The sequence below is a fragment of the Larus michahellis genome, chromosome 2 (genome assembly GCF_964199755.1).
Source record: "Larus michahellis chromosome 2, bLarMic1.1, whole genome shotgun sequence".
In the NCBI taxonomy this organism is placed as follows: domain Eukaryota; kingdom Metazoa; phylum Chordata; class Aves; order Charadriiformes; family Laridae; genus Larus; species Larus michahellis.
Genome location: NC_133897.1, coordinates 1,061,513 through 1,088,860, shown reverse-complemented (window position 1 = coordinate 1,088,860; position 27,348 = coordinate 1,061,513). Strand labels below are relative to the sequence as shown.

Here is a 27,348-nt window from a genome sequence, read left to right as displayed (position 1 = left end):
CTCTCCCCATTACGGTCCCCAACGCTGGTGTAGGCGCTGCCAGCCAGCCGGCCTCAGCGCTTGGGATCCGGTCCCAGCTGCCCGGAGTTTCCCAGCGTTGAGAGGGGCATTGGGGAATTGTTTTTCCGCGAGCTCCAGCTGCTGTTTAGCAGCGTGCGACAGCAGCGCCCGAGCCCTCCAGGACTCGGCGGCTCCGCCACAGCCTCCGTGCACGACAGCCACTTGCCTCGCTGAACCCCGTCCGTGCTGTGGCAATAACAATTGTGCCTTTGTCTCCTGGGTCTGAACGTCTTTATTTCAACTGTCAGCTATCCAGGCAAGAGACGGTCTCCTAGGCCACGGACACACGTTCGTTTCGCAAACAGCTGCCGCGGTTTAAGATAATACCCGGCTTCTGCTGTCCCCTTTCGAGCTGTTGCTACAACTTCTGCTGCCCGGCAGAGCTGGGGGACCTGGAACTGAGAGCGGTCCCTTCTCTGCTTCGAACCCCATGGCGGGGCTTGTCACAGCCACAAAAGGTTGGGTTGAAATGACCGATCAGATCTTGCCTTGATGTGAGTTTGGGGTGAAATCCCCTAGGAACAGGCCCTGGCTGCAGAGCGAGGTCAGACCAGGCGAGGAGCAGGGCGTCAGTGAGTGGAGAGAGCCCCAGTCCCCCGCTCGCTGCCCCCGGGACCCCGTATCCCCGCAGCCTCTGGAGCAGAGGTTTGCTGCTCTTGACAAAAACCAGACTGTGAACAACTCCGATGGTCCCACCAGCGCAGCAGCCAGCAAAAGGGGCAGCTGTGAGCAGCTGGGAACGGTAATACATTAAACAGCCTCAGCGGGATCCGAAAGACATCTGTGCACAGCCGTGGTGCGTGTGTGCGCGTGTGTGTGTGCGCGCACGTACAGCCCGTAGCGCAGCGAAGCTGTGATCTCAAGCGATGCTCCTGCTGCTAATCAGGGAGCGACTTTGGGCAATCATTTAAGCAGGTGGTGCTGTAAATGATGGCTCTGGCCTGTAACCTCTCCTTGCCGAGCCGAGGGAGGAGCTGGTCCTGCTGGTTTCCTACGGGAGAAGATGGAGGTGAGGAGAGAACCTCCGAGGGCGGGAGGTGAAGCTGGAGAAGGGCTCCCTGCCCCCCCCGCCCTGCAGCCGTACCCCAGTTGGCTTGGGCTGTGCCTGGTGACAAGGAAGAGGATGCTGGCCTCAAGGAAGAGGATGCTGGCCGTGCCCTTGGCATTTCACCAAATGTCCCCCCCCGAGCCCCTGCGCGAGGCCATCGCGGCGTGTTCTCGCTCTTACCCCCGGAGCGGTGCAGCCAGGGCAGAGCAAGGGGAGACGCCAGCTAGATGTAAGCTCCCTGCTGTCGCCACGTTTCCTAAAATAATCCTGCAGCGCAGGGTAAGTCACCGTGGGCCGCTGCCCCTCCGCTGGCTGCGGGCGTTTGTGTAACTGGAGACACAGGGACGGCGCAGGGAGAGAGTCCTCCTTCAGAAAGGATGGACGGCTCGTCACCAGGAACGTCTTGGTCTGACCATTGTCCACCGCGCTCTTCAGAGATGGTCCAAAAGCTAACCAGAAAGCTGAGGGGGTCTGCAGGGGGCCTGGGAGTGAGCTCGGAGGTGCAAAACACGGATTTCTGAACGTGCTAGAGCCGGTGAGGGTGGGGAGAAGGGGAGATCCTCCGCCCATCCGTGGAGAGCACAGGCGGCTCTGGACTTCAGGACTCGCGTGACACATAGTGCCGGATGCACGGAGGCTTGGCACGAGGCCTCGGTCTCTCAGTCTCTCTGAGCATCTTCAGGATTTAACCGGTGGAGTGTGGTGCTTTAGGGACTGGTTTCACCCCAGGGGAGAAAGGGACAGTGGGAAGCTCTGCCGAGCTAATGTGCCTGTTCCTCCAGCCAGCCGGGCTTGCACAAGCTGAAGAGACTGCACTGCTTCCCATTAAAAGATCGTTATCTTCCTCGGCAATTGTTTGAGAGCTCAGGGGATCCTCCAGGCTGCAGGAGAGGGTGGGTTTCAAGGCATGGGCCCGTTTCGGCACAGCCGTTTCCAGCTCAGCCACGATGACGGACAGAGCCAGGACCGCCTTTGGGAGGAAGAGCTTCTCGGTGGCGTGACATCTCCGCACTGCTGCCGAGCCCACCGCTCCGGTTTTTGCAGGGCACACCCTGGCCAAGGGCAGCATCTCCGGGTTGGTGCAGAAGCTCATCAGCAAGCACCATGGTGGGCAACGGTCGGTGTCGTACGTGCTGCCGAGGGGCATTGCAGCTCCCGTTTGAATCCAGGCGGTACGTGGTCCTTCCTCCCGAGTCCTGCCTTGATTTTTGGCCGGGTTTCCCAGGGCTAACGGGGCTGAGCAGCGGCTGCGTGTGCACGGATCTGCCTCGCACAACAACGTTCGAACTTCTTACCCAATTCCAACCAGATCTGATGGAGGGGAGAGGAGCAGCCAGCTGAGATGCACGTCTGTGGGACTGGTGGGGATGTGACCGGTTGTTCCCAGTGCGGAGCCCGGGGCACTGCTCCTCCTCCTGCAGCAGCAGGGGAACGGCCAGGACCAAACTCAGCCCCTCCGCGCCCAAAGCACTGACTCTGCACCCAGGAAAGCCTCAAACACGGCCCCAAATGCACTCGTGGTTGCCCTGCACGGGCAGGTCCCACATCTCCTGGGACCGTGGTGGTCCCTGGAGAGTTCCCGTAGCACAGGGGTCCTGCGGGGACCTCACTGCACGCCGAACTGGTTAACCTGGTGGCGAGGCATTAATCCTTCACCATACTGCTGCCTCCCAAAGCACGGCTCTGCCCTTCAACCTGCGTGAGAAGGGCTGCGGTGGGTGGTGGCTGCAGCCGGAGACCTGCGTGAGCCCGGCTCCTGCCCCTGCACCGTGCCGACAGGACGGCCCCTGCCCCGGGGAGGAGGAGGCAGAGGCGAAGCCGGGCTGAACCGGGAACGAACCGCAGCAGCGCTGGAACCTTCTAATTACGGCGTTGCTCAGTGTCACGCACGGCCAGGATTGCAGCGCTGCCGCGGTGCTGCTGGATCATCCCTCATTAGCGCGCAGCCCCGGGGCTGTTCCCAGGGTACACCCACAAACCCTGCGCTCCCACCGCCCCGCTGCCCCCTCCCAGAGGGGCCACGGCATGGCCGTCCCCTGGAATGCAGAGCCTGTGCCCAGAAAGGGGCTGCAGCTCCTTGGGGAGCCTCCACGCGGTGTCAAGCCAGGGTGGCCGATCCGTGCCAGGCTGCACGGAGGCCTGACGCCACACGGGTCGCCCCGCAGGGCTGCTGCCAGCGTCCCTCCAGGCGCCAGCCGCCTTTCCCGACCCACCACCAGCGCCGGGGTTTGCTTGTGCCGGGTTTGCTGAGCCGCGGCACGTGGGGAGGACGCTGCCTGGTGCGGGGAACCCGGTTCGGGGGTGGTGGGGATGAGCACCGCAGAGCCAGGGCTGCACCTTCACATGGCACCCGGCAATTGTTTGAAGAGGTTTGTGCAACCACTGCGGTGCTGTTTGCGGGCGCTAATCTCGTCACCGCAGAGTAGCCGCTGTCTCCTTCCTCGCCCTGCTGAACTCCTTCGGTGGAGACACCCGGGATCCGGCCACGGGGCTCCCCTGCAGCCACACACGGCCCAGTGGGGACCAACCTTCCTGTCCCACCGCATGCGATGGCAGAAGTCACCCCAAAGGGCCACCCACCGAGGTGGAGCAAAAGCTGCAGCATGGTTTCACCCCAGCTCCGGAGCGGAGCTCCTTCCCTGGGCCCCTCTCCTCCGGCTGAGCCTCCCCCCCGGTTCCCTGCCCTCCCTGGGACCCCTGAGCCTGCGTTGGGGACCCTCCTGCTCGCGCGGCCCCATGGCGGCGGGGCCGTGTGGCATCCGGGCCATGTCTCGCCTGGCACAGGGACGCGACACAGCCCGCAGCCTCGGGGGTTTCCCGCGCAGAGCGAAAGAGAAAGAAGGAAAGGGCACTTGGCCGCGTTCCTCTTGGCCTCCTTCCACTTTCCTCTTTTGATGCGATTCTCCCTTTTTATGGCTCCTTGCTCCAGCCCTAAGCCCCAGCAAACGTCGCTGGAGAGTTCATCCAACAGAAACAAATGGGGCCGTGTCTTCTGCGGGTGGAAAGCAGCAAACCTCCCCCTTCCCCGGGGCCGGCGCGTCCCGTCTGCGGCCGCTGGGGCTGTGCCCCAGATAAAAACCCCGCAGACAGACCCTCACCAGCCCGCGTGGCTGAGCCCTGGCTGTCTCGGTGACATCCCTTCTCCAAAGGTGCCCAAGGCCGCGTGGCATCTTGAAACGCTTGTGAGCGCAGCCCCACTGCAGGAGGTGAAGCCAAGGGACGAAGCCTGGATGGGGCACGGAGGTGCCTCCGGGATTGCCCCCCTCCCCGGTGCCCGCCCGCCCTTCCTCCCCTCCCTGCCTGCCTGCTGCAGGGAAGCATTTTGGGCGAGGAAGACCCCGGCGGTGCAGACCCCTGCCCGCTCCCTTCTGCCGCCCCGCGCCCCGAGGGCAGCAGCCCAGGGCGGCCTGAGCCGGGGAGCGGCACCGGCAGCGGGGGGTTGACGCGAGTGACAGGTCTGATGGCACCGGTGGCTTCCAGGAATAGTCTGGACATTGCCCGCAATGCAGCAAAAATGAATTCCCCAGGTGCTGTGCTGCAAGGGAGCAGGGGGTGGGGAGGAGGCGGACGGCAGCACCTGGGGAGCAGCATCTGTCCCCCCACACTGCTGTCCCCCCACGGCCCTTTCCAGGTGGCAGCAGTGTCACTCGCGTCCCACGCTCGCAGCTCCACGGCGTCTCAGGGACAATTACGCCCCGGCTCTCGCTGCTGCCTCGGCAGCGGGAGGAAGAGGGTTTGTCGCTCCTGTCTCGACGGGAGCAGAAGCGTTTTGGCAAAGCCGCGCGCCGGTGGGTGTCTCGGCTCTGTGACATCCTGCTGGGGACGGTCCTGCCCGGGTGGTGCGGGAGGAGGCCGCGGGGGGCAGGGATACAGGGATCCTCCTGCGCACGGTGAGGGTGGAGGGGGCCCTTTTGGGCTAGGGGGGGGTCCCCTTGTGCCGCTGGCGAAGGAAAGCCGTGCCCCGTGGGTGCTGGGCGATGTCCCTGCCCAAGGGGGATGTGGGGCCTGGCTCCTGCCCACCCCCGGCACGGAGCCGGTGCCTAAACCTGCCCTCGGGAGAGAGGGCCAACGCGATGGATTTAATCTAAACGCTCTTTCCTCATCCAGCCCTGACACACAGTCTTGTTTTAGCCAGTTTAATCTGTTTCTGCGGGACTTGCAGGGCCCATTCCCGTGGCAGGAGGGAGCAGGGGAGCACCACGGTCCTGCACGGCTGGGGACGGCCACGAGCCGCAGGCACAAGGGAGCCACAGCCAGGACCTCCATTAGCCAGGGCATTGCACCCACCTGGCTGCTGCGTCCCCTGGGTCCCCCTTTGCCTGCGTGGGTGACAGCAGAGGGTTCCCACCTGTCCCCAGGGTCTGGGTGACACTGGGGTGACCGCGTCTCACCTCCACATGGCCCAGGTTGCCCAGAGAAGCTGTGGCTGCCCCATCCCTGGAGGGGTTCAAGAGCAGGTTGGACGGGGCTTGGAGCAGCCTGGGCTGGTGGGAGGTGTCCCTGCCCAGGGCAGGGGGTGGCACTGGGTGGGCTTTAAGGTCCCTTCCCACCCAAACCAGGCCATGATTCCATGCTAAAAGAGAGCAAATTGTGAAGCACCAGCTGAGCACCATGGTGCTGAGCCCAGCGCGGCTCCGCTCCTGCACCCTGGGGGTCTGCAGCCCGCGGGCAGCGCTGGGGGCATCCCGCGCTGGCCGTGGCACCAACCAAGAGCCAGCAGCACCAGGAGAGCACGGCATCGGCTCTGCGCACCTAAAATGGGGCAGAGCTGGGGCTGCCGCCCGAGGGCCGTGGGGGCCGAGCGGAGCCGGGAGCGAGAGCCGCAGGGAGGGCGAGAGCAGCCGCTTGGCAGCGAGCGCAGCGCCCAGCCCCAGCGGGGAGGAGAACGGGGCACCAATGGGGAAAATTCATTCCTTAAGGCTGAGCAGACGCTCTGCCCGGGACCCCCGGCGTGCCGCTGCCTGCCGAGCGCCGCCGCGCAGGTTGGCAGCCGATTCATCAGCCTTAAAAGGCCTTAAAAGGCAGCAGCCGCCCGGGGACCTCGGCTCCAGCGTGGGGCCCCCGTGGAGCATGGAGGGACCCGTCAGCCCCTGGCACCGATGGCGCAGAGCTGTGCCCGTGGCCAGTCCCAGCCGGGAGACGCTGGGTGCACCCGGAGAGAGCCCCGGTGCATCGTGGCGGCCGTGCTCGGTGCCCCGTCCCCTGGGGCCGCGGTGCCGCGCCAGCCCGGCCTCCCATGGGCACGGGGACGCGGCCGCGCTGCAGCCGCTGCCAGGCCAAGGGCTGGCATTCGCACCGCGGAGTTTTCTCCAGCCCGCCCGAAGCTTGGCGCGACAGCAGGAGATTAGCTTCGTTTCCAGCTCTGCCTGGATTTGGTGACCTCTAACAAGGACCTTCCACCCGCCGCCCTGGCTGGCAGCCTCCGCTCCTGGCTCCCATGGAAGGGAGGGTGATGGGCACCGCTCCCTGGGGCAGAGCTGCCCCGTTTATCACCGTTACTGGGGAAATGGAGGCACCGGTGAAGAGCCGGGAGCTGGGACTGTCCCCTTGCCCTCCCCAGCGACGGGGTGTAACTGTGCCCAGAGCGGAGCAGGGACAACGGGGCTTTTGATAAGAGACCGGGTGATGGCAGGGTGTCCCCATGGAGCCATGGAAGCGAAGGCAGGTGGGACACAAAACGGTGGGGTCACCCCATACAGCCGACGGCTTCTGGGGCCCTGGGTTGTGCTGCAGCCCCAGGAATGTCCTCATGGGATCAGCCGCTGCCCGACCCCAGTTCAAAGGACACCCAAAGGCAGCCTGGCCAAGTGCCGGTACCAACCTTTCCAGGAATTATGCGGCACAGCCGCCCATGCACCGGCTCTCCAGGGGACAGCTCGGTCACACATGTCACTAAAAGCCATCGCCAAGACGAGAAGCAAACAGTTTGCTTAACAAAGCAGCTTCGGCCCAGCGAAGCCGTGTGAGTCTCCTTCAAAAAGCGCTGCCCGCACCGAGGCACAGCCGAGATCGTCACCAGAGGTGGCTCCTGTCGCTTCCCCCTGCCAACCCCCCCCCCCCCCGGCTTTGGGGACACAGCGCTCCCCCAGGGTTGCTTGATTGGGGAATTTTAGCTGATGAGTTGAACCCCTTTGCCTCCATCCAAGCCAGCAGCGCTCAGGCCCTCGCAGAGCGTCCTCCCTCGCCCTGTCACCACGCTGGGTACCAGCCTGAGTTATCAATCGCGCCCCGCGCTCCTGCCACGAGCCGAGAGAATTCCTCCCGGCCTGGCAGAGCCACGGTGGGGGGGGGGGGGGCAGGGGGGGTGGGGGGCAGTTTCACTGCGCAAATAACCAGAGGAAATCGCGAGGTTGGGGTTTAGCCCACGGTGCAGGGAAGGGAGCGCAGCCGGGAAAGCTGCCCTCGGCAGCCGGAGATGGAGGAACAGGCTCCGAGAGGCCGGGGAAGAGCCCCCCCCTGCAGTCCCCCCGCCCGGGCACAGGAAAGAGTGAAGGCAGAAGGTTTGTTTGAAAAGTTGCAAAAGGATTTCAAAGCAGGGATTTGCCCGGTATCACGGTATTTTAACACCTTTTCCCTCTTGGTAAGGCAGCAGGCGAAGAGTCGCAGCGAGGCGGCGTTGGAGGGACATCCAAATTCCGCTTCCCCACCGGCCCCCGCTGAAGGAGCTGCTGGGCCAGCCGGGGCAGCCAGCCCTTTGCCGCTTGCCCTTCTATTAGCCACAAAGGCTGCGAGACCAAAAAATAGCGCAAGTGCCCTTTCAGGCCCCAAAAGGTAAAGCCATACGAAAGAAAACACTGAGCTCTGCGGCATTCGGGAGCCGGGGGGTAGGAGCTGCCGAAGCCGTAAGCTGCTTTCAACAGCAGTTTCAAGGATGACAGATGGAGGCAAGGAAAAAAATCAACCCACCCGGTTCCCCGCTTTAGCCTCCCGTGGATTTGAAGTCACATTGCTGTGTTTCAAAGTGAAGCCTTTAATGCTGACCCCGTTGTTGGCCACCTGCTCTTCAGCCCCACGCTTTCTGCCGGAGCTGTTAAGGTCCTTAACGGAACAGCCCTCTCAGGTGCTCCGCTGGGAAAGCGCCCGGCGCCAGCGCCGATCCGCATCCCAGAGCGAGCTGCAAGCGCTCCCCAGCGTCGCCAGTACCACGGAAATAACGCTGCTTCGAGATGCAGGCGGCTGCAGCCCCGCTGTTCCCGAGTCATGGAGGCGGGGGGGGGCATTACTGACCTGAGTCCTCACCAGCATGGAAACAACCCGGACTGGGATATACTGGGCTTTCCCAGCTCCGTCCACCCCTGCACGAGGCCGGGAGCGGTTCTCACCCAGCCACAGCTCCACAAACACCACGCAGCCGGGGGCAGGCGGGCCAGCAAACCAGCCTTCCTCCAACCCGTCCCATTCCCGCCGCTCACAGGAAAGCGCGGCGCTATTTTTTTTTTTTTTTTTAATCATTTAAAGTTACCCCAGGAGCAACAAGCAAAGAACACAACAGGAAAAGCAGCGATCGCCAACGCGGGTTTCTTCTCAAGCCGCGGTGGGTGATGCCGAGTTCACCAGCGCACCTCCTAGTGCGAGATGAGCAGAGTTAAACAAACCCTTGAGATTTTAAGTACTTTATTCTCTTAGCCCGCGGGTGTCTATTGGGGTCGCGGGCTGAGATGCTGTTTAGAAACACCTCGCAGCCTCCACCTTCCCCCCCCTCAGGGCTCTTAAACCCGCACAGACACAGGGGGTCCCATTCCCATCTCCGGGGGCGGGGGGGTGACAGGCGAATCTGAGCCCCCAAAGCGCTGACTGTGGCTCCCGTCCCCCTGTTGCGCTGGGCCACCGAGCGCCACAACACCCACCCCACGCTCCGTTTCCTGAATACCGGGAGGTTTGGGAGAAGGAGCCGGTTGAGGGGCAGGAAGGGGGACGGCGGAGCCAGACTGCTGCCAGGGGACCTCAGAAGAGCATCGCGGCTCCGTCAGTCTCCAGCTGCTTTTTTGACGTGCGCAGGCGAGTTAAACTTGCACCCTGAACGACTACTTTGTTTATGAAGCTGTAGCGAGACACCTCGCCCGGCCGTGCTATCGTTAAATTCATCATTTACCGGTCAGGCTTGGCGCAAGGGCTCTTGTGCCAAGAGCAGTTTGTGTCCCTGGCGTGGCTGCCCGCGTCCGGCCTTCCCCGCTGAGGCACCGGCCCGTGTTCGCTTGTGTTCTCCCACCTCCCCAGAGCTCAGACCTCCCCCCGGGTGAGGGGGGGGGAAGAGCTGAAAACGGCCATTTCCAATTCAGCACCTCATCGCCATCTTCCCATTCAAGGTGTTCAGTTTTGAGGGAAGCCAGCAAAATCTGATGGGTTTTTTTTTATTTTTTTTTTTTTTAAATGAGAAACAGTTCAAAGTTTATCCTTTCAGTTCTCGAGAGGATTAACAGCAGGTTTTAAGAAACAGTTTTTTAAAAAAAAAAAAATAAAAATATCAGGTTAAAATTCTACATAAGGCACCTCCATCTCAGTATTTTTTTGACACAGATGCAACACCTCGGGGGGAGGCAGCCAAGCCCCGCAGAGCGTGGAGTCCTGCTCAAGAGCCCAGAGCTCCCAGGCTGCGGGGCTGTTCCCAGGCTGCACGCCCGGCCTGGGGAGCACTACTTCCACCGAGAAATTCCCGGGTGAGGAAGATGAGCTACGGCGATGGGCACGGCCCTGCTGCAGCGAGCGGCCGGCCTTACCCCGAAATCACTGAGCTGCTCCAAGGTTCAGTAGTTGGGTCTTAAGTGACATCAAGATCAGCAGCAAAGCAGTTTTAGGACCGGCGCTGTTGCGCCACGGAACCATGAAGTTGTAGGGCTGAGCTACAGGGTACAACAGCGGCCGAGGAAGCTCCTCTTCCCTCAAGAATTAATTCTATTTCCTGCCTTTCCTGGCAGGAGCCGCTTCTGCTACAGGAGAAGTGGCCACAGAGTCAAAGCCCCGGCAGCAGGAGCAGGGTCAGAACAGGCTCCCAGGATCGCCGGGCGCTTTTCTGGACACATTTGATGACGCTCTGACGCAGCCTCGGAGGGCGCAGGGCAGTAAATTGCTGCTGTGGGGGACCCTGGTGACAGCTTCGGCACCCGGCACTGCTGGGGATGGCCCCAGACAGCCCGATGCCGAATTACCCTCCATTCCCAGCTCTCCCTACTTTGAAACACCAACTCCTCTAGAACCAGAGCAGCCGCTAAATTCAAATTACTATGAAATAAAGCAATCTAGGTTAAGAAAACGAGGTGGACATGATCTCTACGCACAATAAGCGACTTCCCCTTAGAGTTTCTTCAAGAGGCTTCCCACGGCGAAACCCGGGAGTTTGGTGAGGTGGGAACCTCTGGCTGTAATGAGCCGTTGCCCGTTTCACTTCCCCACGACGCATTTTGCTACTAAAACACCGAATCAAAGCTGCAGCTGAGAAAAATAATTAATAGACAACTCCCACCCCCTCCACTCCCCCCGCCACCCACCCCCCAACAGCAGGCTGCCCTTCAGCAGAAACAAGATTTAAGTACAACCCGGACGATTCAACTGCAGCGGTATGAGCTTCATTTGACTGTATTTAAATAAAATAAAGCATTTAAAAAAAAAAAAACCTGAAAACAAACCAGACACTAAAATACCCTCACTGCTTACACCACGTACCAGCCAAGCCCCACGTCAGTGGCACGCGACAGCCTCTCCCCCCACCCCCTGGGCAGAGCATTGGGCAGTTTGTGGATGTCACGGAAGACGAGAAGCCATTTCCTCGAAGCAGCGGAACGAGAGGATTGAGAAGAGTCAGCTCCCAGGTTGCTCGGTTTCAACCTGCAGCCACAAGTTCCAGGGTGTTCCCGGTGGGACAACAGACGAGGAGGGAGCCGGTACCTGATAACCGCAAGCGAGGAACAGGGTCGTCTCCCTCCCACTGCAGCCTCCCCCCGACAATGGGCAGCCTTTGCGCATCCAGTTCAGGCCTTAGAGCTTCTTCAGGCGACTGTAGAGTTCCCTTTTGCTCTTCTCACCAGCCCAGGTCCGGCTTTTGGTGCGGAATCTTTTCAAGTCTTCTTTAAAGTCCTCGTGGTGCATGGGGCGATAGCTCTGGGGCTCGCAGAAGCTCTGGGGGAAGAGAAGATGGTTTAACTTCAGTATGTTAACTTCTGAACACGAATCCAGGCTGGGCAGAGAATGGATGGAGAGCAGCCCTGAGGAGAAGGGCTCGGGGGTGCTGGGAAGGGCGGGGAAAAGCTGGCCATGGGCCGGCAACGTGCGCTGGCAGCCCAGAAACCCCCCGCAGCCTGGGCTGCATCCCCAGCAGCGTGGGCAGCAGGGCGAGGGGGGGATTCTGCCCCTCTGCTCCGCTCTGGGGAGACCTCCCTGCAGTGCTGCCTCCAGCGCTGGGGCCTCAGCACAGGAGAGACACGGAGCTGTTGGAGCGGGGCCAGAGGAGGCCCCGGAGATGCTGGGAGGGCTGGAGCCCCTCTGCTGTGGGGACAGGCTGAGAGAGCTGGGGGGGTTCAGCCTGGAGAAGAGAAGGCTCCGCGGAGACCTTGGAGCCCCTTCCAGTCCCTCAAGGGGCTCCAGGAAAGCTGGGGAGGGACTCTGGAGCAGGGAGGGGAGCCATGGGACAAGGGGGAAGGGTTCTACACTGGAAGAGGGGAGATTTAGGTGAGATATTGGGAAGAAAGTCTTGGCTGTGAGGGTGGTGAGCCCCTGGCCCAGGTTGCCCAGAGAAGCTGTGGCTGCCCCATCCCTGGAGGGGTTCAAGGCCAGGTTGGACGGGGCTTGGAGCCACCTGGGCTGGTGGGAGGTGTCCCTGCCCAGGGCAGGGGGTGCCACTGGATGTTCTGGAAAGGTCCCTTCCCACCAAACCAGTCTGTGATTCTATAAGTCTATGTCACAGGAGCGATGATCTCAGACTTGCCAACAGAACTTGGCAGCAACAATGTGAACAAATACCACCACCAGGACTAGAGCCCCCCACTCTCTGCAGGAGCATCATACCAGATGCTGCTGAACAAAGGCAAGTGTTACTCGGATTACAACTCCCTCAGAAGTGATAGCTGTTAAATGAAGGACTTTCAGCCCTGTGTACAGAGCGCTCACCCCAAATTTTCTGCCAGACATCAATACGCAAAGTCAGTCTGTGTAGTATTCACCTGGAAACAGCGCCGATGTACAGAACACTTGTCCCTGGGGGCCGGCAGCCCCTGGCTCACGCACCAGAGCGCGAAAGGCTGCCGTCGGCTGTTCCATGCTGCCACCTTGAGGCCCTCGGTCCTCCCACCTCGGCAGAGGATGGATAACCATAGGGCCAAAACAAAACCCAGGCATTCACTGCCACAGGGGAGCCAGGAGACCGCAGGGAGAGCCAAAAACCAGGAGAGCACTCACTGCCGTGAACATCGGCATCCCCTACGGCAGCCCAAACGCTGGGAGACCCAACATCCCACTGGGAAACAGCACGCAGCCCCAGCCAGCCGGCCACAGGAAGGCCAAACCTCTCACATCTCTCTGAAAACGCACCAAGTGACAGAAGAGGAAGGTAATCTAGGAGATATCTAAAGCACAAGGGCCTGAGAGGGACCAAAGTGACAGTCCGTCCACCGTCTGGTTTGTGTCAGAGCAGCAGGAAGAACTAGGTGGGGAGAGAGAGTACGGCCACTGAAACGCTGAAGCAGCAGAAGCCAAGCGATACGAGAAACGCCATCCTCGCAGCGCCGGGAAGAGAGCTGCTGGGCAGTTTTTACTTTCCTTTTCTGAATCAGAGGCTGAAAACTCAAAGCTCGAGTTTTTCAGCGTTGCTATTTTAGTGCCATATGAGACTTCAGGTTTCCATTTGTTATACGGCAATTACTGTCAAGCCTCCCCGCTCTCCCAGTCCTTGCAGGCTGAGCAGTCTTAAATTCCTTTCTCCAAATGACATTTTGAACTCCTACTTGGTATAAAAGGGCAGAAACCAGTTTTATATTTTACTCAAGACAAGCGGAAAAAACCTTGCAGCCACGGCAGCAAGACAGCTCTGAAGTAGGGAATAGGCTCAGAGAAGCGAGGACAACCTCACTGCCAGATTGTACCAGCGGAGGACAGCACTGTGAAACAGAGCAGGAAAAGCTACCCCTGCAAAAAAAATACACCAAAGAGAAGTCCGATTGATTACATCGGTATTATTTATCTATCGCTCCTTCTGAGCGTGAAAGCGCTGAATTTAAGAGACCGTTACTTACACGGCATCTTGAGAAGAAGTCCTTGTAACCCCCCTTCAGGACATAGAGCTCTGGGTAATGGAGGTTGGGGTATTCGTTACCCAGCCTGTCCCGCTCTCTCACAAACCGGCACCTGTCGCAGGAAAAGATCCTCCGTTAAATCTCACGTTCAACAAATAACGCGTTAAAAGAGCGCTCACTCAAAACTTCCCGTTCCTTGGATTATGGATGCGAGCCGCTGCCCGTCAGGAGCAGGCGGACAAGCCACGCTGGCTGCAGAGCTGCGGCTAACTGGTTTTCTCTTTCCATCTCTAAGCATTCCAGCCCAACTTCAACTGGTCGCTTACATCATGGGTCGTGTCACCTCCCTGCCAGGTGACAGCCAACACCTACTCACGATACACCGCGTATGACGTAGCGGGCCAGCACAGTAACTGGTGCCCACCCTGAAAGCTCTGCCCTCAATTGGCACAGCAGGAAGGTCTTAGCGGGGGGAGTGTGGGGTAACTCACATTCGAGGACCTCGCTCTGAAGAAAACTCGCAGTGGAAGACGATTATCACTCGTTTGTTCTCCGACGGCTGGATTGGCTTCTTCAGCAAGTAGTCTTCCACGTCCTCCTCCATGTGTAGGTTTACAGCGCCCTGTGAAGGCAGAGTCATGCCCGAGCACAGGCGGTGAGCGGAGGAGAACAATTACAAACCCATCAGACTTCCACGCAAGCCGTTTGCTCATCTTACTTCCCTACGGGAGCTCTGGGAACCCTCTCCAGCCGTTGGGAAGGCAGCTTCAGACCCAACAGAACATCGCAGACAGCCTAACGCTGACGCTGGGGGACCTGGACCTGGTCCAGACGGACATTTCAACAGCTGTCGGTTGGGGCTCCTTGGGTTTCCCTCCCCACCTCACTGTGTTTGAGGGGGCAGGCCAGCTTGCACAAGCAGACGACTTCAAAAATCAGTCATGTTTCACACAGCCAGTTGTTCTTTGAGGTCTCTGGTTTAAATGAAGTTTAATATTCCAATTTCAGCTTCCCTAGATATCAGGGTGCTGGACACCGAGTGTCTTACATCCTCCTCTGGAACCACCTCCCTGTTTGCCACCCAGGCCACCTCTTTTGCTTAAGGAAAGCAGAATGTTCCCTCTCTTGAGGGAAAAGTCACTTTATGACCCAAGTGCGAGCTCAGGGTCCTGAGACTCACGCAGTGCATAGGTGTGACAGGATCCCGGACACCCGTGGGGCACTCGGGCACCTCAGCAATAACAAATCCACACAGCCTGGGGTACTCGCTAGTAAAGAGCAGCTCAACATGGTGCCAAGGGACCCCAGGTTGCAACTTTGACAACTCTACGCTGCTCTTACCTTGATGTGTCCTCCTTCGTACTCATACGGGTATCTACAATCAATTATCACACATTCCTTGATGAAGCTCGCGAACTTCCCAGTCAGCACAGACACAATCTAAGGAGGGGAAAAAAAAAGTTCAGTTATTTCAGGATGTTTTTGTGTTGTTCCCCCTTCCCAGTAAAGGATGTTTCTTACTGTCCCTGGAGCACATACCATTTCTGAGTCGATGTATTTTAAATCTTGATGTTTCCCATCGACAGTGTGGAATAAATAACCCTACAAGACAGACAGCGTTTAATTGAGAAAATTCCAAGAAGCGAGCCAAATAGACGATGGCACAGCGCGCAGCAGTTAATTTTGTAACACAGATACTTGGTTGAGAAGAATCTCTTCAGCAAAGCTCAAGAGTTAAAACTAAGAATTCTAAAATTCAGGGACAGAATTGTGTGGCTCCTATACTGAAGGGATTTTGTAGATCTTTTTGAGTAACCACAAATGAATCGCTTTGTGTCTACCCTATGATAGCACCCTTCTCACCGACAGCCTTTCCTAGTCCTTTGACTATGTACTTTAACATAGGGAGTGCTTTACTCGGGCTGGTCTGAGACATCTCTACCAAGAGAGGCCATTAAAACACTTGAATTAACACTTGACCGTTAAATCCCTTGAATTACCTTTGAGAAGTCACCGATAAGGTCTCTCTGGTCACTGTCCAAAATGCTTTCGATCTCTGCGGTGGAGGATTGTGTCTTTACCATTTTCAAACTCTAGGGGAGCAGAGGTTAGAGATCAAGGCCGAGCACCGGCAGCAGAGAGACCCTTTAACATAACAGAAAACTCTGAAATCCTGAACTACAACTCCCCCAGCTTCCCCTTTGGATTAAGGCAAAATTCAGGCTCAAGAGCAGCAACTATTGCACCAGCTCCCCCTGACCTCCTGCACTACGCATTGAAGCTGCAGTTTTGCTAGGTCAGCAATTCACCTGGAAAAGCGCTCTCACTAACCATCATAAACTAGACACCTATATTAGATCCCCTCCTAATCAATTCTTTGTTACAAAATTGGATGCCAAGCCACCAACCGTCGAGTCCTCAGAAGGTGTTCCAGGCAGGCTTTTCCTCTTCTTGCTTTTCCCTGGAGAATTCTCTTCCTGGGACCTCTCCATCCTTTTCTGGGGGGTTCTCCCGACAGCAGCAGGCAGAGATGAAGAGCCAAACAACCGGCAGCGTTTGGCCTACGAGGAAGGAAAGAAGTTACAAGTTGTCTAGCAAAGATTTAGCTCAGAAACTAAGCAAGCCTCAGACTTTCAGAAACCTTTACAAGACGCCGCTGCACAGCACCAGCAGGACATAAATATGGTCATCTAAATTCAGGACCTACGTTCCCAGTAACACTTGGTTTCTTGCTGCGCGGACGGGATGAGCTTGGAGCACCATAAGCAAAATGATGTGCTCGCAGAGTGCTTTATACCAATTAGCAGACAATCTATCAGCAGATTAAGGAGCTTTTTGCTGGAGTCTAAACTCCCTTCGCAGTCTGTTATCAGAAGATTGGGCTCGAGGCATTCCAGGTAAGGCTATGCAAAACGTATTCAAGATACATCAGCAAGGATCTGATAAGGGAAGTCAAGATCATCTTGTATTTATGAAGTGTTTTTGTAAAAACAAAAGCTAACGCCTGTATACAAACATAATGAGCATTGTTCCACGCTGACAAAGCCTTCCAGGTAAACAGGCACCAGAGACAGCCGAATACTGAAGGGGGTTTATGCCGTATCTTGTTTTGCTGTTGTTATGAGGGATATAGGAGCAGAGACAGTGTGATCACTTGTCCCAGTAGCGAGAACGGCTGCCAGAACAAAGTCCCCGTCTCTGTTCTGTTGTGCTCTCCCAGAACACTCACCCGATTGTCCGTTTTCCTCATGACTAGCGGCGCAGTCCAGAGGCTCGACACATCAGATGGCATCTCCTCATCGTTCTGCGAAAAAAAGAAAGTGCATTCTCATCTATTTCACCGTGGGCAGAGACTGTAAATATCTACAGCTTCTGCACAGCTCGGGCAAACGTTCCAGTTGAATTCAGCTGTCAGAGCAGTTTTAGGAATTTAACTCAATTACTAGTCCCATACTCAATGAAATAATGGAACTAAGTCGAGACAGGAGGAGGTAGGTTATATCAATTCATTGCCCAATTAACAATGATGGTCCTCCAAAGCTTTAAGCACTTCAAATAGAGTTAGAAACAGTCTTCTATTTAAGCGGCTCAAAAGCAAATATCACCTCTAGCTCTTACAACAAGTTTAAAAAAAAAAAAAAAAAAAACAACGAACCAGCCAACTGTTCAAATAATTCTCTCTAGTAACGCAGTTCCCATCTGCCAATAGGAACAGCAGCAATTCTTAAACTAACTGCTGTTCACACCCCCAGTAAATCCCCGCTGTCTGCACTAGGAAACACCACATATAAGATGGAGACACCGAAATGCAAGAATTGAAAAAGATTACGACAGCTCAGCTCCCAGGATTCCCTCGTACTTAGCTTTTTGCAGTTCGACTCGCCACGCTGACTTCTGCTAGAATATACGTGCCTCACAGACACACGGAGTTGGCAGACAAGTAACATCAGAGTGAGCTGATTTTGAGATGCCCATCGCATTTCCTTTGTACCTACCTTCAAATCTTGCTCATCTAACAGCTCTAGGAATCCATCATCATCCTCGCTTTCAGAGGATGCCAGAGAAGACTGCTGCGGGAAAGCTGGCCTGTAGTTCTCCTGTTCACCCGGGGGTAACTGAGACAAGACAGTTAGTTTTAACAACGTTTCATCTCTTTACTGCTGGATGCTGTAACCACAGAGACAATGCCCTGCCTCTCCCTGTGCTACAGAAAACACAGTGGTCGTTCCACCACCTTGAATACACTGACTTGAGCAAACCCTGAACTTGAGTTCCAATAATTCTATTTGATGCCTACAACAGCAGAGCGCTTCATCAGCCTGGTTAAGCCATAATCCTCTTCTCTGGAAGAAGCTACCCAGCAAAGGTGCTGGATACCTGTTGACACCAGCATTTCTCCATGGCGGGTGTCAACAGGAACAAGAACTAATAGGAACTCTGCAGTTGATAAGCCCAAGATCAGGAGCACCAAGCAGGATGAAGGACTACCAGATTCAAGGAGCGGAGACAAGACTTGTCCCCACCACCCAGCTCTGTTTCTGTGCAAGGACCCATCATGGTTTTTTTTCAGTTGCTTTTTCTAAGCAATAGAATATGAATAAGGTAAGTATTTTCTTCCTGGATGTCACATCTGGGCAGGAGATCCCCTTGCATCTACACAGCTTGTTTCTTTGTTCCAAAAGCCTCTGCCTCGATGTAAGTTCCTACTTTATCGATAGTGAAAACAATTTCAAACTATCTATCTCCCTCTATTCCACATCCATGTCTGCACCCCCTTGACTTACTGCAGCATAACCTCATCTTTCACAGACTACAGAACAAGCCACATTTCAAACTTCTAGCCATCTCACCAGCCAAAAGGTGAGGACAGTTTTCTTATCTGGCAGATAAAAAAAAAAACCCCAACATATCTATTTGGCACGTGAATAGTGGTGATTAATAGCACTTCCTCAGAACCCTGATGCAATTTTTCTTCCTCCCAGGCAGCAGGTATGGAGCAGACTGGGTGAGAATTAGTTGCAAAGAACACAGTAGCGCTTACTGTCTGAGCTGGAGACGAATTCTGCCTCGGTCCAGGAACACCTTTTCCATCACGGGAACGGACGTGCGCAGAACAACGAGAAGCTGGTTTGGTTGGCTTCTTAAACTCAAATGATTCCTGAATTAAGAAGAAGCAAAGTGATCGTTTTACCAAAATTACAAGCTGCTTAAATTACTAGGATCATTTCATCTTTTTCTTTTTTCGAAGCTACCTGACATTTTGGATTTGAGTTCCCAGCTACTAACAGGAATAGTCTGAAGGTAAGTGTTTTCAAATTAAAGGTGTTACAATAGCGATTCATTTAACGTAATCAAGCTTTCATCCTCTTGATATCACCTATATGCGTAAGGCTTTTCTGTTTCTTATGCGAGTCAACTTCTCAAGTCATTTTTAAGGCAGCCAAGGCTGAACCTTGGTGAACAGAATTACATCTGTTGCTTGGTGACGGGCATCTTCTCCTGACACCCGCTCTTCTGTAGCGACCTGTCGGAGTCCTTCCAATGGGATTTCCAGCAGCAAGGCCTTTGAGACCAAGCAGGCAGAAGGAGTTTTGTGCTGCTGAGGAACCAGAGCTCCCCACGCCAGCAGTGGAGAGAGATGAGGTGATCTATCTAAACAGCTTTCTGGAGGCACCTCTCGTAGCTATCTGAAGCTGGCAGCGTGAACACACCTCCCCTTGCCACAGCCTGAAGGGAGTCAGGTTCAGTAGCAGGAAAGTAGAGCTGCACAATCAAAGTCTTCCAATCAATTTGCAGTCGCTGTTGCACTTCCCTGCCAGTTCCCCTAAGCTAAGCTATGCAAAACCGTGTTATGTCTGAACTACAGCCTGGCACAGAGTAGAAGCAGCCCTTTCCTCCACTTCCAATGCTGAAGCGGGGGGGGCTAATTCAGCTTCCTCGGCTTTGCCTCTTACACTGCATCATTGCGGGCTACAGAAAGCAACACTTACATTCTCCTTATTTTCATCTTGTTCCAACAGTTGAAAAGAATCACTCTCCAGAGAATCGGAATGATTTCTCTTCAGAGCAGGGCTGGATCCCAGGAGGCTTTGCTACAACATTCACACAGAAGTGCCAGTTCAGTATCGTGCAATATAGTCTTTGCACAATGACATTTTAAGCAAAACAAGGGTTAATAAAGACTGTAAGGTCTCTGATTTTCAAATTGGTGCAAACTATGTGCAGGAGTCTCTTATGCTGACATCTGGGTGCAGGTACCAAAATGCTTCAACTGCATTAGTGACAAAGCCACATCATTGACATTTCACACCAACCCGAATGAGACTTCTAGTTTACAAGCTGTAATTTTGACGGCTTTCATTAAGTACCACAGCAGCTGTTCTTGAAGACAGAAAATTAACAAGTTATGGAATGTATCCAACTAAAAAACACTTAACATGCTAAATCCTTTAACATTTATATAATATCAATACCACTTACTGGCAGCGAATGGATTCTTCTGAAAGGCATCCGAAGGCTACGATGAAAAAAGAACCAAGATGTATTTCAACATTTTGTTTTAAAAGACAGCAATGCGAGTAGAACTCACTCCCCACCCCCCCCAATAAAACTCCATGAGCTACAACAGTCACTGACAAAGAAGTTAAAATAGAATTATACTTACTTCAGTCTGCTGGATTCAAGAATTGCTTTCTCAAACCTAAAAGCAAGTGAGATGCCCTAGAGTTAGCACCAAAGGATAGCACCCTAAAAATCAACCTGGTATTTAAGTCATGAAGTGTTACGCTAAGCAGAAGCCAACATGCTTCTTGATGACACTTTTGTCTTTCTCAAAAGCTATTTATAGCCAGCTTATCCCATCCTAGTTTTTGAAACACTAGCTAGACTTCTCCCCCTCCTTTCCTTAAACTCTTTTCAGCATTGTTTAAACAAGAAGCTCACTTGAAAGAAGAAAAGGTCAGTAAATCAGGGACCAAGGGCATCTGCCCGCCATCCCTGGGGATAAGAATATCGGGGGAAAAAAATAATCTAATTGAGTGGCAAATCCAAAGCTCAGAGCAGCAGCCTCAGACTCCTGGCAAGGTGCCAATGTCATACTCAAACAGTCTGGTTGGTACAACACATTAACTCAGACCCAAGAGTCGTTACGTACTCTGGGACGTGGACAAGACAGAAAGCCTAGCTTCTCAAGCTGCCGAGCACTACAGCCCGCACTTCTCGAAGCTGAAGAGAGAAGAGCCCACTGCATGCATGCCAGCAAAGGAAAAGCCACATCAAGCCTCTCATTAGCCTACGTTTGTTAATGGCGCAACGTGAAATGCCAGAAGTCAGGCTTAGCATACGGTTACATACGTTTCCTCCATGATATCGTTTGAGGTTGCAGGACCAGGCGAATCCAAGGCACAACCTGCAGAGGAGAGACAGCATTTTCTACCGAGTAGTACCTAGGAAACGCAAAGTATTGGACACACCTACAGATTTCCTCGGAAAGACCCTGAGCTCGGACAGGAAACTAATGCCGAAAGTCCTGTCTGCAGCCTCACCTCAGTGCAGAAGTAAATAACAGAGTGTAGAAGTAAATAAGAGTTGCAGATACTCCATACCATTGGTTTCAGCCATAGATAATCAAGTGTTAGTACTTGTGGAAAACTAAGAGTAATCAAAAGAAACACCCCTAGCCCTGCCTAGAATGTCATATAGAACATGTTCTGCTACCATAGAACACATTTGGCTTATTCGCTCACACACACAACTTAGTCCTTTAGGGTTTTTAAGCCAGGTTTTTAGTTACACCACTCCCCAGGAAGACATTTTGTGCTCATTACAAAAATAGTCAAAAGGCCCTTCTTAATGCATGCTAGTGTGCTAGAAGTAACAGCAAGCACTCCATAATCACAAACCAAGCGAAACATTACAGCTACATAGCATTTAAGTACTGTCAAATACAAAGCTTACTGAAACGCAGATTCCCCAAGGAGTTTTTGTATTGTGGTGGTATTCACAAGCCTTAGTGACAGGCCAAGGGCTTCCCAGAACACTCTCTACACCATTATGACAAGACTTGTTGCTACTTCAGTGACTGTCATCTAAACAAACAACTACAAAGAATTAATTTGACTAACACGACAGGTAGTGGTCTTGGCACAGCAGAAGCCTTAATCATGAGTGTTTTGTAAGCACTTAAGGCCTGCTTTGGAGACGGGGGGTGGGGGGGAAAAGGAAAACGCCAAGAAAGTGAAGATGTAGCAAGCTTGGCTATTCTATCCTGCTCTGTGGTGTGTGAGCTGTACTCATGTTTTAGCGGTTCCTTTGAAGGCTGGAAGTACCAAGCACAGTAAGACTGATGCATAACGTCAGGCAGAGACACTGATTTCCATCGCTGGGCTCCCCTGATACTACAAGTTGTCAGGTAATAGCTTATTTCATTTTCACTGATAAAGCATCTCATCTAAAAAAAAAAAAAACAACTTCTAGGCAAGTATCAGTACTAAGAAACAGCTCCCCATGTTTCAGATAAACAATCAGCTCATATTAACAAAAAGCCACAAAAACCCCACAAAAGAGACCCTGCTCAAGGGCCTCGATTCAAGCATGCGGAGCAGGTTAGCACAGTTTGGGTTTAAAAGAGAGAAACCACACGGTGACAACTTGCTTTCATCAAAGTTATCACCCTCAGAAACTCAAATCGGTCCCATTCAGAGCCAAATACAGATATGCAGCGGACCCTAACAATGAAGAATGGAACACTATCTCCCCATTTTCCAGCCCCAACACACAACAATAAACTCTCACAAGCCAATATCTGCAAGACACCACAGACGAGGGAATGGTGGGAACCCAATTCACCGGTGAAGCCTATCTTGGGCTATCTTTAGCAGCCTTCATCTTCAGCCGTCTCTACTGCAAGAAAGGCTGATACACTCATGATAAGGCGTTGACCTACCGCCATGTACAGAGCAGAACATCAAGGCAATCAGAAAATGGCAGTGATAAACATCATGCTGCAGTACAAAGCCTGACTGGTCAGCAACCACGTCCTAACAGCCATCCCAAGAAAAAAGGAAAAAGCCATCTCTGTCAGAGTCCCCCTGTGGGGGCAGAACCAGTTTTTCCCTCTAGTTCTACAGCTAACATACTCCAGGACGATTAAAGCAAAATAAAAAACCACCCATCCACAACCCAAACCACGAACTGCAGAAGCTTGCCGAGCGATGGCTTGCCTGCCTCCCTCCTTTGAAGAGCACAAGGATGAGAAGCGGCTGCAGGGATTGCAGGCAGGCGATAGCTCTCTGTCCAAACCCTGGCAGCCTCTTGCAGTGGAAGCCATGTAAAGATACAATGCTTTTCATTTCTTACCTGTTATTTATTACTTGAGAAAGCCATACCTGAGTCTGTTGATTCTGATGACACTGTTCTTTGTAAACCATTAGCATTCTTGTTTTCCAGATCTTGCTCAGCGTTTTCATGCTGACTGTAAAGGAAGTTCGGTATTTGTTTTAAATGCTCGTTGAAGTGAGAAATACGATATAGGAGTGCCTGAACGTAGATATACAGCACAGGTAATCACAACCTAAAACCCCTATCATTGGCCAAGTGAAAGGATTCCAGCCTGGCAATCCTGCAGAATGCAGACTCTCATGCTCTGCATGCTGTTGAGCACACGGACAATTCCACCCACAAATATCCTCAGATCTAATACCTACAGGGACCTAAGCCACAGATTTTGGTTTCTTTAAACCTGCACACACAGTGCTGATAATGTTAGAAGTTAGGCTTCCGAAACAGAGACGGAAAGAGGGTCATTTAAGACAATAATTATCCTGGTTGCCTTTCTGGTCACCTCACACCCAATTACCAAGCTTTTCTCCATGACACACTAACCACAAGGGTTTTCCTTTAAAAATCATGATTTAGAGCCTGTCCTGAGCTTGTGCCTTCACAAATGAAGGTCCTAACATAACAATACGACAGACTTTGCAATAAAACTTTAGGACTAAAACTAATTTAAGTGTGCAATAGGTTATTGGTGCCTGGAGTCACATTACCACCTCCCAAACTATTCTCTAGAAACATCTATATCGGAGCCCCGTCACCCTTCTTGGGACTGCAACTCTCTCTTCAGCAGCAACTCAATTATTGTTTTGCATAGAAGAATTACCAAACTTCTAACTCAAACTCATTTTTATAAGCAGTTAGCTCTCAAATTTTGTCTTATCAACTAAGGAGGTTCTTCTCTGCCCACATAACCGTTGGATCACTCTAAATCATTCTGCAGGGGAAGGGGCTTGAGGCATCCAGAGCCTGACGGGGTAAGACGAGTCCCTGGTGCGTATGCAAGTACAAACACCACTCTGCGAGCAGGTAGGGACCCTGGAGGCAAGCTCTCCTGCGCGGCTGCAGAGCCACATCAGACACATGTTCGTTTCATACGTGGGCAGGGATCACAGTAGCTTCAATACAGAGACATATGCATATTATGTAGCCTTACTCTATATTACCTTAAATAAGGGAAAAACAACTTGACTGCGGCTCCTCCATCACATGGGTTAATTAAAAAAAAAATGTGCCAGGGTGCAAGCTAGGGCTACAAACTCAAAGGACAGACTAATGAGCACAGAGGGGACTGGTGCAAATCGTTTGCAGGAATTCCAGGAATCTGAAGGAGGGAAGGATCATAAAGAAAGCAGGTGATTACAGAAATGAGAATAATATAAAAAAAAAAAGCAACCAAAGGACAAATACCAGGAGGGTCAACAAGACTACAAGACTAGAGTGGGCCAGGGCAAAACAGGAACCATACAAGAGACAAACTGTAGAGGTAAGAATAATGAGATTAAAGGAGTCAGAGACTAGTAACAGCAAAATTGGATTGAGCAACTGCATGGCTGGAGTTACAGGGAGAGAGGAGAAGCAGAGCCCAGAGACTGCCGCAATTTCCATATGTGAAAGAGTAAAGAGGAGGGGTGTGCAGGAAGGTTAAAGGAGTTGGGTCACAGGAAAGAGGCAATGGGTGGCAGCGAGGAGCAAGAACAGAGCTGAGATGATGCAGCTCATGTGGGATGAAAGGCAGGAAGGATGGGCACAAAGGTAGCAGCATTAATTTGTGGGAGAGGGGAAAGCACTCAGTCCTGGAGCCAGGCACAGGGAATGACTGAGGAGCGAGGTAAGTGCCCAGAGCAGATCCAGGGGAAGATGGTGGCACAACGTGATGGGACACCACCAGGGGAAGACGGCCCACAGCGCAGGAGCCACCATCACATGTGGGCAGAGGACAGGACCGGGGTGGGGGCGGGGTGGCCTAATCTCGGGGCTCCCTAGGGATAAAGGGGCGGCAGGGCAGGGGGATATCGCGGGGTGTGTGTGGCCTCGGTGTTAAGGCAGGGATTGTGTGTGGTGGTGCTTGGAAGGAGAGGATGCAGCATGAGGTCCTCCAGGCCTCAATTCGGGGGGGCGGGGAGAAGATTAAGAGCTCCTCAAGGCCTCAACTCGGGGGGGTGGGGAGGGAAGAGAAGAGATCCACGAGGCCTCATTTTTTTTTTGGTGAGGGTAGATGAGGTCCCGGAGGCCTTGCAGCTGGGGGCAGGGGGGTAGAAGACCTCCTTGCGGTCTTGTTGGTGGGGGGTAGGAGAATAGCTCCTCAGGGCCTCGCGGGGGGGGTGGTGGGCCTCCCCCAGGCCTCGCTTAGGACCCGGGATCGGGGGGGGAAGAGGCCCTCGAAACCCCACATGGGGCGGGGGGCGGAGAAGGGGGGAAGGAGAAGAACAACTCCTTGAGGCCTTCCCTTTTTTTTTTTTTTTTTTTGGTGGGGGAGAGGGGGGAAGCTCCCCCAGGCTTCGCTTAGGATCGGGGATGGGGGATGAAGAGGCTCTCGAAGCCCCATATTGGGGGGGGTGAGGGAAGGGGGGGGGGGCATTAGGCCTCGCTTGGGGTCCGCGTAGAGGTGGGAGAGGCCCTCAAGGCCTCACATGGCGTAGGGATTCCCTTAGGCCTCGCTTGGGTTCCTGAGGGGAAGAAGGGGTGGAATAGGCCCTCAGGAGGAAGTGGGGGGTGCCCGGGGGCAGCACACTGACCGTCGTCCCAGCTGCTCCATGGTGAGGCGGAGGTCAGAAACCGGAGAGAGGTCATCGGGAAAGAGAGACTTGACGACGGCGGGTGAAGCGGGAGAAGCCGGGGAGAGCAGGAGGAGGCGACGGCGGCGGTAAGCACCGCACGGTGTAGGATCCATGGAGCCGAGCCCGCTCGCCGCCGTCCTCCTGTCAGCGCCTCCCGCGCCGCTCTGACCCCAGCCGCTACCCGTCGCCCCGCTCCGAAGCTGGCGCCAAACCTCCCCTCAGCCAATCAAAACAGGGGGCGGGCGCTTTTCCTCAACTCTCCCCGCCCACCCCGCTCGTCCCGACCAGTAGGAACGGCGGCGGGAGCCTCACGCCCCGCCTCCGGCTGTTGCTTGACGTGGCTCCTGGCCAATAGAGAAGCCAGCCAATAGGGCCCTTCAAGTAGCATGGGCGCCCAAAGGGGGACTACGTTTCCCAGCATGCAACGCGGACGGCAAAACGCGTTTCACTCGTTGCCTCCTCCGCGTTGCATGCTGGGAAACGTAGTCCCCGCATCACTGAGGCCCCTCCTTTCCCGCCCCGGGCCTGATGGGAAAAGGGTAAAAACTGGGAAAGATGAAGGGAAAAAGGACACCAACTCAGCAGGTTATGGCGCCTCGGAGCCCTCCGCGCGTCATTTCTCCTCAAGCGAGCTCTTGGTGAGAAGAAGGAACGAGCAGCACCACCCGAAAAGCAGCAGCCGTTTTTGTGAGGTGGGCGACGAAGAAGGCGGCTGCGCGTATCCCGGCTGCACTGGGATGGGGCTCATGGAGCCATGGCACTTATGAAACTGGCACGGGAGAACGCCTTGAACGTATCCCAAGCTCATATCAGTGTGCGAGCTACAGAAAGCAGTGCCATTAGGCCACTCGTGTGCTCTACCTTCAAGAGACCGCGATATTCACCCAGGTGCTGCTACTTGCTTTTAAAAGATGGACACACGCCCCGCTTTTCAGGGGACCCACGACCTTGCCTTTTCCCTGCCCTGTCCCCTGCCTACAGTCCAGGATGGAGGCAGCAATGGCTGTGCTGGGGAAAGGAGGGGACCTCCCTGCGTGGGTCGTCCCACGGGCCAGCACGGTTGTGGACACCGGAGGTGCGGGAGGAGCAGTCCCAGCGCCAAAACACACAGTCCCATTTTACAGGTGGAAAAACAGACACTGTGAAGTGCTCGGGACGCGCAGCATGGCTCCGGCTGGTCGTACGTCTTCTCCTCACATCAGGGTTTGCAGATCTCTTGCTGCTGAGCCCAGTCCCTGGCAGATGCTCTCTGCCGGACTTCAATACAGGAACCTTCAATAAAGGTTTCAGAGGCTGCTGTCTCCGGCTGCAGGGCTGCTCTTGGGTCCAGTGTTCTCAGCCTGATGCAGAGATGTAAAGACCTGGTCAGGGGATCCCACGCCTCCAGGGCATGAGCCGCGTCCCTCTGCCTGGACCCTGCCACCCACCAGGTTCACATGATGCTCCCCGTTCCTGGATTAGACAAGGTGGCGTTTGCTCCCTCTCTGACCACCCAGGATCTCAAAGATCCCCATCACACCCCCATCACCCTTCCAGCCTGGAGAGGCTCGGGCTGTGCCCTCACTCCAGCTCTCAGATCGGCCCTGTCCCCTCCCTGAACATTTTCCTCTCAAGCAACAGTTTTTACAGTTTTACATGAGAAGTTAGCACTGCTATTATCAGCTCGGTGGCTCCACCCTGAGCTCCTGGATGTGGGGGTGGCTGCGTCCCCATGCTGCCCACAACACAGCACACCACACCGAGCCAAAGCAAGCCATGCAGCGCTGCCAAAGACCAGCATGCGCAATCACAGCATCTTCCCTGCCTCTCTCTGGCTTATTTGTGCATGTCCTCAGTGCTCACAGGGACAGGTGGGACATCGTCACTGTGATATCAGGCCAGGGATACCAGCATGCAGACACTCCCA

At 54.6% G+C, this 27,348-nt stretch overlaps 1 protein-coding gene across 1 annotated transcript; it reads right to left on the bottom strand.

Moving 5' to 3' along the window:
- Positions 1 to 10,666: 10,666 nt before the first annotated feature.
- Positions 10,667 to 25,689, bottom strand: CDC25A (cell division cycle 25A). The gene is made up of 16 exons (XM_074573803.1): positions 25,401 to 25,689; positions 22,716 to 22,801; positions 20,683 to 20,737; positions 19,994 to 20,029; positions 19,810 to 19,846; positions 19,320 to 19,421; positions 18,371 to 18,487; positions 17,325 to 17,444; positions 16,559 to 16,633; positions 15,738 to 15,890; positions 15,330 to 15,422; positions 14,869 to 14,931; positions 14,671 to 14,769; positions 13,821 to 13,951; positions 13,330 to 13,441; positions 10,667 to 11,221 (listed from the first exon to the last, which is right to left on the bottom strand). Exons 1-16 carry the CDS (start codon positions 25,553 to 25,555, stop codon positions 11,081 to 11,083), a joined length of 1,575 nt encoding a protein of 524 aa, XP_074429904.1. The 5' UTR covers positions 25,556 to 25,689; the 3' UTR covers positions 10,667 to 11,080.
- Between the last annotated feature and the right edge of the window lie 1,659 nt (positions 25,690 to 27,348).